Source organism: Neomonachus schauinslandi, chromosome 3 (genome assembly GCF_002201575.2).
Source record: "Neomonachus schauinslandi chromosome 3, ASM220157v2, whole genome shotgun sequence".
Lineage (NCBI taxonomy): Eukaryota > Metazoa > Chordata > Mammalia > Carnivora > Phocidae > Neomonachus > Neomonachus schauinslandi.
Window position 1 is genome coordinate 11695880 of NC_058405.1, and position 14502 is coordinate 11710381.

General features: G+C 35.5%; 1 protein-coding gene across 1 annotated transcript in view; it reads right to left on the bottom strand.

The window, feature by feature from the left end:
- Positions 1 to 720: 720 nt before the first annotated feature.
- TM9SF2 (transmembrane 9 superfamily member 2) overlaps positions 721 to 14502 on the bottom strand; it is a 58379-nt gene continuing 44597 nt past the window's right edge. Inside the window, exons 13-17 of the mRNA XM_021696036.1 lie at positions 11121 to 11280; positions 9619 to 9770; positions 8436 to 8547; positions 5018 to 5189; positions 721 to 1414 (exon numbers count right to left, since the gene is read on the bottom strand). Coding sequence (XP_021551711.1) covers positions 1347 to 1414; positions 5018 to 5189; positions 8436 to 8547; positions 9619 to 9770; positions 11121 to 11280 — 664 coding nt within the window. The 3' untranslated portion in view covers positions 721 to 1346. The remainder of the gene's footprint in view (positions 1415 to 5017; positions 5190 to 8435; positions 8548 to 9618; positions 9771 to 11120; positions 11281 to 14502) is intronic.

Here is a 14502-nt window from a genome sequence, read left to right on the forward strand (position 1 = left end):
ATGACCTGAGCTGAAGGCAGATGCTTAACCGACTGAGCCACCCAGGTACCCCAGAAAGTTATTTCTTAACTTTTAAGAAATCAAACTGTGAAATCCAAGTGAAGACAATGTAATCATAAAGAGGGAGATTTGCTAGTCATTGCTAACGTATAAACAAATACTGAGTTAAAAAAACTAAAAATGGGGCACCTGGATGACTCAGTCAGTTGGGATTCTAACTCTTGATTTCAGCTCAGGTCATGATCTCAGGGTCTGCGTCAGGCTCCCCACTGGGCCTGAAGCCTTCTTAAAATTCTCTCCCTCTCCTTCTGCCTCTCTCCTCAGTCCTCCCTCCCTGCTCATGCTCTCTCTCTAAAAAATAATAATAATGACTAAGATTTTTATTAAAAAATAAAAAATACTGTATTTTGAAAAACAGGTCAAAAATATAAAATCCTCAATGGCAATGTAGTGAGGCCCACAGTAACTACTAGACTTACATCATTTATCTGGCTAGATGTGCACAACTAAAATTTCTATTACTGCCTAATAATGAAAATCTCAGATTTATCACAAAGCCCAAGAGACTGGAATTTCATTTAGATCAACCAAGAAAGTGTTACATGAACAAAAATCAGTAAAATCTGATAAAACAGTATACACCATTTTAAAATACCATTAGTAAACAGATTTCTGTTTATAGACTCTCCTTGAATACACAATAGGTAATGATGCAGTGAAGACGTTTTTACAATATTTATTAAGATAACAAATTTATAAATTGAAAGACTCAGAGGCACATAGTTTTAAAAGGCCAATACCATGGGAATAATGAAGTCAACGCAGAAAAGAAGATATGAACAGTTACAACCAATACAAGATTTTTTTTTAAAAGCCACATCCCCCCAATAAACACATCATATGAATCATCCTTCAAAATTACCATGATAAAAAGTTATTTCCTTCAAAGAAAAATAATTCTTTCCACCTACCGAGCCTAGAAAATCCTATTTACAATGAACTGTCCTGCATTTCATCAGTACTGTTTCATATGGCCTCCTCTATTCTGCCATTAAAAGTATTGAAAATTTATAGCTATTGTATTTACAAATGCACATAATATTTAAATTTGCTCTTCACTGAGAACAACTGAATATATACTTAATCAAATCACATTACAAATGTTTTAGTGTTGAAAACACATTTTGTGGTGACAGGTGTACGGGAAGAGGTGTATTTAGAACCATGTTGTTTCTGAAGGATTAGTAGGCCAATAAGTCTGATAAAACTCAAGGTAGTCACAAAAACAGGTCTCTGTTGATGAAGAATTTAATTTATTTCTGTTTTAACTGGACACACTGGCTTCTTCAGTCAACCTTCACCACACTGTATATTTTGGTAACAAACCAAAAGCATGCAAAGAAGCCAATTGTTCCTATAAAAGAAAAAACAAAAATAAACACTTTCCAGAGGAAATTTCATAATTTACCAAAAACACAGACTTAAAACGATTGGTTCCTTTAAAAAAAAGCCACAAAGCTATAAACTATTACTTACCAGGAATATACCATAGATCCACAAGCTTTTTTGAAAAATATACAACTATCTCAAATCAAATTTTTTACAGAAATAGGACTTTTAATACTTTAAGATTACCTAAGCTTTCCACAATACATTCTTTTCCTTATTACATGCAAGAAACCTGAAATTAAAAGATGAATAGGATACCAATTTTCCTTTCCTATTTAAGAATATTTTATCACAAAATGGAAAACTGCTATTAAAATTAATTCAAGGTATGACATGAATAGCTTAAACAGAATATCAGATTCATAAAATAATCAAATGGGGATATTTTCTAAGTATAGTTATTGGGAATTATCAGTTTCCAAAGAACTACAATAAAACTAAACTCAAAGTTTTTACAAAGTGTTGAAAGTGATAAATTAGGATAATAACAAAGATGCATCCCCACTGAATATGAGAGGTGGCGTGCTGTCAAAGGACAGAGCAGCTCTGTCAAGACTGTATTATCCTCGGACTAGTCAACTGAAATCTCCAAGCCCATTTCTTATTAAAACAGAGATAATTTGGGGGCGCCTGGGTGGCTCAGTCAAGCGTCTGTCTTTGGCTCAGGTCATGATCTCAGGGTCCTGGGATCGAGCCCCGCATCAGGGTTCCCTGCTCAGCGGGGAGCCTGCTTCTCCCTCTCCTACTCCCCCTGCTTGTGTTCCCTCTCTAGCTGTGTCTCTCTCTGTCAAATAAATAAAATCTTTAAAAAAAAAAAAAAAATCTTTAAAATAAAATAAAATAGGGGCGCCTAGGTGACTCAGTCGGTTAAGCATCTGCCTTTGGCTCAGGTCATGATCCCAGGGTCCTGGGATCGAGCCCCACGTTGGGCTCCCTGCTCGGCGCGAGTCTGCTTCTCCCTCTCCTCCCTGCTTGTGCTCTTTCTATCTCTGTCACTTATCTGTCACTCTCTCTCTCTCAAATAAATAAAAGCTTTTTAAAAAATAAATAAAATCAATAAAACAGAGATAATTTCATCTGCCCTATATAGAGTAAATGAGATGATTCATGAAAAAAGGTATGCTTTGGTTTTCAAGTACCTTCATCAGTCTAGATTCCAAAAAATTTGAATCCTAGACAGGTGACAAAAATGAGGATCAGTTAAGTAAATGTCTAATGGCCACATGCCTGGCTGGTAGGCAGGATCAGAATGCAAATTCACTTTTTCTGACTTCAAGTACAGTGCTATTTTAAACCTTACCATGCTTAGATTTACTAAACAAATTCAGAGACTCTGTTTTGCAAAAGAATATTTAACTAAATTGTGAACTGCTTACCATATTTTTAAAAACTGGGAATTTTTCCAGAATTACCCCCTGAGAATATAAGTCTAAGTGCTGAAGAACACAGAAGGGGATATACATATCCTTGTGTAAGCTTTATATTCAAAGGTCCAATGTTTTCACCACTGTTTTAAATATAAGACAAAGAAAAAGTATTAAAGGGGATTTTCTAAGTCAAGAGACTATGGGCTGTTATTATGGGATGTTACCATACATGCCCCTAAAATGTGCCAGTTACTGTGTGTTTTGGAGGACATAAAAATACACCTTTTGGATATTCAAAAGTAAGGTTTGTGAAGAGGCTGGGGCTATTTTAGAAAAGTAATGGTGAAAACATAAATGTGTTTAAACAATCTTATGCTTACCAAGAACTTCAAGATAATAAGATATTTAAAGACAAGAAAATACATTTATCACCATATTTGGCAACCTTAGGTTTTGTTCTTAACAAAATACTTTTAGTATTTTATTTTGTTTTTAATATGGGATAAATATAATGTACATAATGAAAGTGGCATCTTTCCTTATGTGACAGAAGCATTGTTTTGTTTTGTAAAACAGACTGACTTCAATAACATGGTGGTTTGGAGTATTGAAGTAAATACAGATGTATCCCACTTTAGAAACATGCAAGATACTCAAAGAGCTCACCACTCCCCTGTAGAGAGAATCTTTCCCATAAAGTAAAATACACCAAAAGTTATTGGTTAAACTGGTTGATTAATTTGAGGTGGCTCCCAAATTTGGATTATGAAGTTTTACTCTGAATAAATAAAATATGACACTAAAAATCAAGAACATTAAAGTTTTAGGTGTTGGTTAAACTATCTTTCTATCACATGCCTGGAAAAAACGAGACATTCACTAAGATCACTACTTTGTGTGTAGGCAAGGAATAAATTATTCTATATATGCACTTACGGACACACAGATACAGATGCACAAAAACAGTAATTCCTTGTTTCATAGGCTACCTCTGCTTTACAGACTACTAATTAAGATTTATGGCTGTGGACATATCTTAGCTAACACATGGCGCCACGATTAACACCCCCCTCCCCCCATACACCTATCCCACTCTGTCTGACCAATGACCTGGAATACAGAATCAGAGTAAGAGCCTGAAGTTCATTCTACGCTGATACAGCAGCAGGGAATTTCAAACCCTACCTAATACTCTCAAATGTTAACAGATGACTAAAAAATAGAACAGTTCTAATTTATTTTTAATTCCCTCTTCCTTTTCAGATCCTATACTTCCTCACAGAGCATGCAACACAATCCAAGATAAAATTTTAGATGCACTTTTTTTGTGAAAAAGAAAGGTCCCACAACTTCTTTTTTTTTAGTTTGGTTATTCTATAAATGTTTACCAAGCAACTACTCTAGGCTCTAAGATGCAGAAAACTTTTATCTAGTGAACAGATAAGACACACATATGTAACAAATACCAATACAGTTTCCCACCTAGGTACTTGGATTTTAAAGTGGAGATATAAACCTGTAGTTTAAAACTTCTGGAATAAGGAGTGTTCTATGATTGTGTTTTCTTTCTTTTCTTTTCTTTTTTTTTAAAAGATTTTATTTATTTATTTGACAGAGAGAGAGACAGCCAGAGAGGGAACACAAGCAGGGGGAGTGGGAGAGGGAGAAGCAGGCTTCCCTCGGAGCAGGGAGCCCGATGTGGGGCTCGATCCCAGGACCCTGGGATCATGACCTGAGCCGAAGGCAGATGCTTAACGACTGAGCCACCCAGGCGCCCGATTGTGTTTTCTTGATGACATTTTCCTCAAGCTCATCTTGACTTCACCCCGTCAATTTCTACTTATCCCTAAAATGAGGTAGCTAAAGCTTTTTTACCCTACCTCTGAAACGAGCTTGAGAAAGACTGTACCATTAAGAGGTTACCAGGGGAAAACTTTGGGCAGGTGTGGGTCCAGGTACCCCTGGGCTGGTAGCACAACAATGGAGCCTGTCTAGCCTTCTTCCTTTAGGTTCAGTCCCCTCACTTTTGGTTTACTGACATCCACCTCACAGCATAACAGACCAAATAATGCTTAGCTGCACGGAGGGCTAAATACAGGAGTGCTGAGTAGTAGAAGCCTTCATGGATTTATAAAAGGAAAATACTTATAAATAATTTGCCTATAAACTTGTTAACTAAAACCAATCATTTTAATTCTTACCTGTAAAAAGAAAGAAGATCAAAACCATTATCATGGTATAGCCAAAGTACAGAATTGTACTTGCTGTTCCTGTGATCTGCAGTTTTGAAAAGAAGTAGTGTATTGCATATATTAAGAAATAAACTGCAGTAAAGCCACTGGTAAGGAATGAACGCCACTGCCAATGATAATCCTAGGTAGAAAAGAAAAAAAGAACAGGAATTACTTTCCAGCTAATAGATAACATGTAGCTGAACAGAGTTAACAAAGCAAACACAGCTAAATGAAAGAGCCTCCAAACCTAATTTTTGCTATCATTTCCAGTCTCTTTCCCCTACTGAACTTTGCCCATTTCCCTCCTCACTAAAGATGCTAAGAACCATCCTTTACTTTTGGGGGAGCTACTTAAATACTGGCTAAAATCGTGTTGGAAAATCTTTTTTTTTTTTTTTTTAATTTTATTTACTTATTTGACAGAGAGCGAGCGAGCGAGCGAGCGAGCACAAGCAGGGGGAGCAGCAGGCAGAGGGAGAGGGAGAAGCAGGCTCCCCGCCAAGCAGGGAGCCCAACACAGGGCTCGATCCCAGCACCCTGGGATCATGACTGGAGCTGAAGGTAGAGGCTTAACCGACTGAGCCAGTCAGGCGCCCCTGAAAAATCTTAAACGGTTTATGTACTTTAAAATGTACTCTGGTTCCCAAAGAAAAGCAATGTACAAGAACTTACTTACATAGTTCAAAATTAATATTACTTATCTTATAGTCTGGTCAACTCTATATTAGGAAGACTATTATCCTATGAAGGCCTGGTTGAACCTATTTTCAGTTATTACTAACAAAATTTAAACAAGGTCGATTTTTAAAACAGCTCTTCTTACTTTTACATAAAGTAGCTTATCGCTTAGCAGGAGATCTTAAAAAAAATACTTTACTCTTTCCTACCCCTTGGAATATGTGAAAAATAAATATACTTAAAAAGCATACCAGCACAAATGAGAAAATCTTAAGGAATCCACACACAGAAACTACTATAGCAAATAAATTCAGCAAGTTGCAGGGTACAAGACTGAAATGAAAATCAGCTATGTTTTTATATACTAACAAGGAACAATCTAATCTGAAAAGGAAATTTAAAAATAATTCTATTTACAACAGCATCCAAAAAAATAAAATACCTAGGAACAAATTCAACCAAGGATGTGAAAGACTTATATACTGAAAACTACAAAACATCGGTAAAAAAAAAAAACGGAAGATGACTGAAATAAATGGAAAGACATCCCATGTTCATGGACTGGAGGACTTAATACTGTTAAGATGGCAATACTCTCCTAAAAATCTCACAGATTCAATGCATTTCCTATCAGAATTCCAACCACCTTTTTTGCAAGAAAGGAAAAGCTGATCCCAAATTCATATGAAATTTCAAAAGGTCCTGAGTAGCCAAAATAATCTTCACAAAAGAACAAAATGGGAGGGCCTACCCTTCCCAATTCCAGAATTTCCTACAAAGCTATGGTAATCAAAACAGTGTGGTACTGGCATAAAGATAGCATATATACCACTGGAATAGAATTGATTTGAGAATCCAGATATAAATCCATACACCTATGGCCAATGGATTTTCCACAAGGTTACAAGACCATTCAGTGAAGAAAGAATAATAGTCTCCTTAACAAATGGTACTGGAAAAACTGAATATCCAACATGCAAAGGAATGAGGTGGATTCCTAACTAATTACCATAACGAAAAATTAACTCAAAATGGATCAATGACCCAAATATATAAGCTGAAACCATACACTCAGAAAAAAAATATAGAGGTAAATTTTCATTGCCTTGGATTTAGCAATGAATTCTTAGATATGGCAACAAAAGAAAAAAATAGATAAATCAGACTTTATCAAAATTAAAAACTTGCGTAAAGGCCATTATCAAGTAAAAAATACAACCTACAATATACAAATATTTGCAAATATATTCTCTAATTGATCTGATAAAGGTCTCGTATTCAGTATTCGGAATATATACAGAACTCTTACAACTCAACAAAAAGATGAACTACCCAGTTCATAAATGGGCAAAAGATCTGAATAGACATTTGTCCAAACAAGATACACAGATGGTCAACAAGCACAAAAAAAGATGCTCAACTGGGAAATGAAAATCAAAACCACAATATGTAGATACCACTTCACACCTACTAGGATGGCTAGAGTTAAAAAAAAAAAAAAAAAAAAAAAAAAAAAAAAAAAAGGAAAATAGCAAGTGGAGAATTAGAACCCTTGTGCATTGCTGGTAGGAATACAAAATGGTACAGCCACTGTGAAAAACAGTTTGGTGGTTCTGCAAAAAGTTAAAGAATTATCATATGACTCAGCGATTCCACTCCTACATATATACCCCAAAGAACTGAAAACTGGTACTCAAACAAGTATTTGTACATGAATGTTCATAGCAGCACTATTCTCAATAGCCAAAAGGTGGAAACAAACCTAATTTCCATCAAGAGATGAATGGATAAATAAATTGGGATATATCTATACAATGGAATATTATTCAGCTATAAAAAGGAACAAAGTACTGAATCTTGAAAAGATTTTGCTAAAGTAAAAGAAGCCAGACACAAAAGGCCACATATCTTAGGATTCCATTTATATGAAATGTCCAGAACAGGTAAATCTCTAGACAGAAAGCAGACTGGTGATTGCCAGGGTCTTGTAGGGAGAGGAGAATGGGAAGTAACTGCTTAATAGGTATGAGGTTTTATTTAAGGGTGATGAAAATATTTCAGAACTAGAAAGAGGTAGTAGTTACACAACACTGTAAATGAATGTAGTAAGTGCCCTGAACGGTTCACTTTGAAATGGTTAATTTTAAGTTATGTGAATTTAACATTAAAAAAAAAAAAAAGCACCTCAAGTTTAATAAAGTTAGATTTAACCTCCTGTATAGACAGTAACTATGAAAGAATGATTTAATACAACCCGGACCTCTAAAAATTAATTCTACATAAGAATGCCATCATTTTGCCATGAATATAATTCATTATACTGTAATTGCTGAAATGTTTCAATGTATTTTTCCACTTGAAAATGTTTACTAAATTTTCAGTCTAGAAATATCTATATTTCATAAAGAATATTAATTTTTAATTTAGACATTTAAAAACTCAAAAATGAAAATTCAGCATAATGTGCTATTCTCAGAAAATTAAAAATTTATAAATTTAAGCTCTAAATAAATAAAAATATACTGAACTGGGATACTATCTTCATCCATTCCTAAAGAGGGCTACATTTGATTTAGGAATACAGGTCAATTTCTATCTTAATAAACACATATTTACAGAAATTATTTCAATTAATAGTATTCAAAGTTGCTTTATGCCAAAATTATAAACACTTTCTACAAATTAAGTGAATATTGCTAATACATACCTCTGCACATAGGTGGAAATAGCAAAGAAGTATAGTTGCTTCTGAACATGTAATCACCAAAATGATAAACACCAGAAATAAGAAGCCAAACATGTAATACATCTGGTGGGACCTATAACAAACATGTCAAGATTAAACTATAAACATTTTCTCTTTGACACAGTAAATAACACAATCTCTTCACATTCCCTGAACTGGGAAATGTTTGCTTTTTGTCCCAACTAATCAAAGACAACAAATTCTCACAGGTGTAGACAGTGATGGAGTAGGGGTGGGACAGGGAGAGGAAAGGATACGGCGATGTCATTGGATTCTGCCTTCTCACTCAAGTTGAACCTGAAACTCTTATTCAAATATGCTTAGTCTAATTGTCTACCGGTGAGTCAGGTTAAGCTCAATAAAAAATTAATGGACAGGCAGAGCCAAAGTAAAAAAGGTTCCTTTTGGTACGTATTGTTTCTTATTGTGACAGAAACAGCTGAACTGTGAAAATGCTATAACAATCGGGAAGGAGAGATACATTCTCATCACTAAAAAGTTCAAATTCAGTTCTGACTTTATGCTACTGCAAACCTTGGTACCTGCTGTAACATGTCAATGTGATCCAATAATGATGATATACTGCAGTGTACACACCCTAATATAGACTGGCTCAAAATTAGCACTATGAGCTTCTCCATGCAAATAAGAAATCAGAGAATGAAGGAAACCTGGGATTAGTAAGAACTCTGAAGGTCACCACCCTTCTCCCAACGCTTGCTCGAATCCCCTTTATACATGGGCTCAGAGTGTCTCCTCTCTGAAGCAGTACAGATTACTTACTGAAGAACAGAGGTTTGGAGAGACAGGTTAATTTTCTATTACACAGGAACTATGTGACACAAATAAATTACTTAACATCCAAAGCTTCACCTCTGTCTCTCTAAAATGGGGATAATACCCACCTCATAGAGGTCTGAGAATCAAGAGAATTAATAAGAACTCAATTAATAATAGCTGTTATCACTATTATTCCTTTTCTCACATGGAAAAGATAAAATAACCTTTTGGCTCTTAAGATTTTTGATTTTTGGAGAACAGTTTACCTTTATAAGATACAAACAGTCATCAAGAGAAACAAAAAGAGAAAGCAAATACTACACATAAGGGTAAAGGGAATAAGAAGACTTCACACTTAGCTTACCAGATACTATTCAGAATGAAGAAAAGCTGTATAAAGATGCAGCCAAAGGGTAAAATCCCTCCCATGATAATACCAGGCAACGGCTTTGTGTAGAAGGACTGCTCAGGAATCTGACGTGGAATCTGATTGGTTCGAACTGGGTGTTCAATGGCCTTCAGTAAAATAAAGAAAGCATTCATAATTATAATCTATTTTAAAAATTCTTCTCTATTATTAGACTATTTGCCTGCTTTTTTCTCAGCTTCCATGCCGACACTATTGGCAATACAAGTCTACTTAAGTCATCAAACTGAAATCTGCACTTAGAAGCAATGACCCAACCACTGTTAGTACAATATTCAGTCTGTCTACTGAAGCAGGCCACCACTGTTTCCAGCAGCTATCCGCTAATGGCTTTAGATAAAGTAAGAAATACATAGAAGGAGATAATATCGTACTTAAAAATAATAGTTAAGACAAAGGAAATCCCTTTTAATTATATACTTGTAAGAAATCAGCTGGTTCTGAAATTATTGTCAATGTATTTTTATTTGGAGACGGGCAATGTCATCTTTATTAAAATAGCTCAATTCTACTAAGACTTAAGAACACAAAGGCAAAAATGAATGGCTACATGAAGCTTTATGACCATAAGCTACTGATAATGTTTTCCCTTTTATAACACATGACATGGTAGTATAAAAATAAGTGAAACCTAAAGTACCTAAAACATAGCTGAGGGGAAAAATGGGTACATATGTAGAAATTCATTTTCTTGCAAAAATTGCAAAAACATACTTCTACAGTTTCTGTGATGATACATCAAAAACTTAAAATTTGGTATTCTCATGGAGATGATACTTCTGTGGACTAAATTATTTTACAGATATACATATATATGTGTACAGGTAGCGAACCATCATGTCCTTCTTCAGTGTTTATATTTTTAATAGGCATATTTTCAGAATTTCAAGTACTTACTTATCTATGTAATTAAAAAAATTTTAGGGGCACCTAGGTGGCTCAGTCAGTTAAGTGTCTGCCTTCAGCTCAGGTCATGATTCCAGGGTCCTGGGATTGAGCCCCACATCAGACTCCTTGCTCTGCAGGGAGCCCGCTTCTCCCTCTCCTCCCCACTGTACTCTCTCACCGTCTCTCCTTCTCTCTCTAATAAATAAATAAAATCTTTTTTTTTTTAAAGATTTTTATTTATTTATTTATTTGAGAGAGAGAATGAGAGACAGAGAGCATGAGAGGGAGGAGGGTCAGAGGGAGAAGCAGACCCCCCTGCTGAGCAGGGACTCGATCCCGGGACTCCAGGATCATGACCTGAGCCGAAGGCAGTCGCTTAACCAACTGAGCCACCCAGGTGCCCAATAAATAAAATCTTAAAAAAGATTTATATATCCTTTTTTAAAAGACATATATTCTTTTCTCAAAGACACTTTTCTATCTTGTAAGGTGGCATATGCTAAATTCCTTAGCTGAAATTTATTTGAATAAATTAACACCTATAAACTTACATTCTTCTTAAAACCGAAGTATGCACCAATAAATGTTAGAGGCACAGATATGCAAAACCAAAGAGCCAATATGGCAACCAGTGTTCCAAAAGGAATAGCTGCCGAAGATCCTTCTCCCCAGAGAATCAGATTCATTATAAAGAAGTCAGCAAATACAATCCTGAAAGACACAACAGGCTTTTGGGTAAAACTTGAGTCAGAAGCAAATGATACAGTACCAATCATATGTAATTAATATTATAATTTCTGTGTTATATACAAAGAAAATGAAATTTCTGAATAATGGGGTACATGAATTTAAAACTTCACTAGAAATTGCCAAATTGCTTTCCAGATTTTTCTGCCTGACTTAAACTCCCACCAGCAGTTTATGAAAGTTACCTCTTCACATATTTTATCATGCTTTGGATTGTCAAGTTTGTTGTTTTAATCTGCATTTCCTGTTGACAACTGCCGCTGAGCATCTTGTGCTTGTTGGCTTTATAGGTATTATTTCTGTGACTTGCTGGTTACATCTACTGCTCATTTTTCATTTCGGGTGTACATTTTTTCCAGCTTATAGATGTGAGTTATTTATGTATTCCAGCTACTAATAATTCCTTGTTAAATATCTTGTTTTCCCAGTTTATAGCTTTTTATGGACCCAAACAAGTGAATGTGTATACTAAATTTCCCTTCAGTCCTTCTTCAATGAGTACCTTTTTAAAAACATGGCTGTAATCATACTGTAATTGTTTCTACATTCCCCACAGTTTTTAATGTGATCGGCCATTAATTTTTCCCTTTATCCTTTGTGTACTTTAAGAGAAGAAAGTCTTTCCTAACCCGGGATCATGATGACACTCTTCTATATTTTCTTCTAATCGTTATGCCCGTTACATTTAGACTGCACCTGGAACTGATTGTGTGTGACTGGTAGGAAGAGAGTTTCTCCCTTCATTTAGACAATTTTACCAGCATCATCTAACACTTCCCCTCCTCTGGTTTGTGATGCCACATCTAGCATGAAGGTTTTCTGTGGCTAATTCTCCTGTAAATAGAGTCCTCTTCCCATACAACTACAACTACCATTAAAACATTTAATTTGCTATTGGTAGTATTCAGGATCTTAGAATATTAGCTGATACCTAGCCATACTGCCAAACTCTTTTAATTCTCTATGTTTTATAGTTGAAATTTGTTGATGTTCTCTGTATACAAATTATATCACAAATAGAGATTTTTATTAATATAAGGAAGCATTTCTTTCTCCATTAAATTCTTTTTAAATATGGAAACAATGTTTAATAATATCAAATGCCATTCTGTTGTGTCTACTGTAATAATTATATGCAGGTGTTTACATAAAATTACATGAATTAATTTCGTGTCATTAAGTGGTACTTTTTTCATTAAAGATTTATTTATTTATTTATTTATTTATTTATTTATTTATTTATTTATTTATTTATTTTGGGGGGAGGGAGGGGGAGGGAGAGCAGGAGCCCAGGGGGAGGGGCAGAGGGAGAAGGATGCGGGACTCAATCCCAGGACCCTGAGCCAAAGGCAGACGCTTAACTGACTGAGCCACCCAGGTATCCCATTAAATGGTACTTCTTTTCTTAGGTGAACACCAATTCTCCCTGTCCCCTTGGGTTCTTGGTGCACTCTTATGCTCTTTTCTTCTCTCTCCCTCTCTCATTACCTCACCATCCTTCTGGTGAACACTTACTTCTAAGGGTGGGATGAAGAAGATAAATCAAAGAAGGGCTGATCAGAGGTATAAAAGAACTGGCTTAGGATAATTTCTATAAAGCCAAAAAAGAAAGGCGTTTCAAGGAGAAAGTATCCCAATCTTAGATAATAATGTAGAAAGAGTGAAGACAGAGAAAATGATTTCTAGATTTAGAAATGGGAATGCTGTTGGTAACCTTTGAGAAAAGTTTTCACTAAAGTGATGGGGAAGACAGACTGATGACGTGGATTTACACTGTAAATGTATGCTGAGAAGAAAGGAATGTAGAATATTTTTTCAAGGCAATTTGTTGGGAACGTAAAAGAAGTAAGATAGAGGGAAAAATGCTTATGAGAAGAAACTCTTTTTAGGATTTGGGAGGCCTAAGTATATTTGTAGGAAAGGAGATGAAACACATGAACAGAACGTACAGAAAGGGAGAAAGAGAAGATGCCAGAGATTAGGAGGAATGTCTGAAAGGCAAGATTCTGAAGGAAATCACAGCTGACTTGTCCTGGGAAGAGGAGACACTTCTTTAGTTGACAAAGGATACAGTTTGAGAAAAGCATCTAAAAATCTGAATACAACATGAATGGCTGAGAAGCATGCCATTCTTTACTGGAGGTAATTATCTGAGAGAATCTTTATCCCAAACATGTATAAACAACGCAACTATTGTCACTCTTTCATTTCTGGCCTGCAAATGGAATTCCTGGTTTCTAAATTTAACCTTTGGCTTTCACTATTGCTGCAGACTGCTCAGAGGCTGGTTTTTGTCCACCCGAAATTGGGAGTTGGGAAGAAAGTGGGTTCTATTTCTAGGACCAGACACCAGTCAGGTACGTGATATCAAAAGCTATCCTCCAAAGGGTCACAGTTATTTGTTTTTTTATGTGATCGTTGTTTTTTTTTAAACGCTTGCTACATATTACTCTACTTAATGGAAAAAGCTCTAAATAAAGGGGTGATACTTTAAAACAATTTTTTATCTTTGAATTATAGTTGGCATACAATGTTGTATTAGTTTCAGGTGTACAACAGTGATTTCACAATGCCTATCCATTGCTCAGTGCTCACCATGGTAAATAAAGTCACCATCTGTTACCATTTAATGTTAGTACAATATTATTGACTATGTTCCTTATGCTGTACTTTTCACCTCTGCTGCTTATTTTACAACTGGATGTTTGTACCTCTTAATCCTCTTCATCTATTTTGCCCATCCCCCTCCCCTCCAGCAACCACCAATTTGTCCTCTGTATTTATGAGTCTACTTCTGTTTTGTTCATTTATTTTTAGATTCCACATATAAGTGAAATCTTATGGTATCTGTCTTTCTCTGTCTCACTTATTTCACTTAGCATAATACCCTCTAGGTTCATCCATGTCACCAATGGTGAGATCTCGTTCTTTTTTTTTTTTATAGCGGAGTAATATTCCATTGCATGTGTATATGTATTCACACACACCACATCTTCCTTACCCCATTCATCTATGAATGGACACTTAGGTGGCTTAAAAGCGGCAATACTTTTGATAGAAATCTAAAAATGTTCGCTTGCCTAAACTATGTTCAGGTGAAAACCCCTTCTTGTGATTAGGTCAAAAGCTTTCAATGCAGCCTTACACAACAACATGCCAGACCAACTTACATGGGCTAAGAAACAG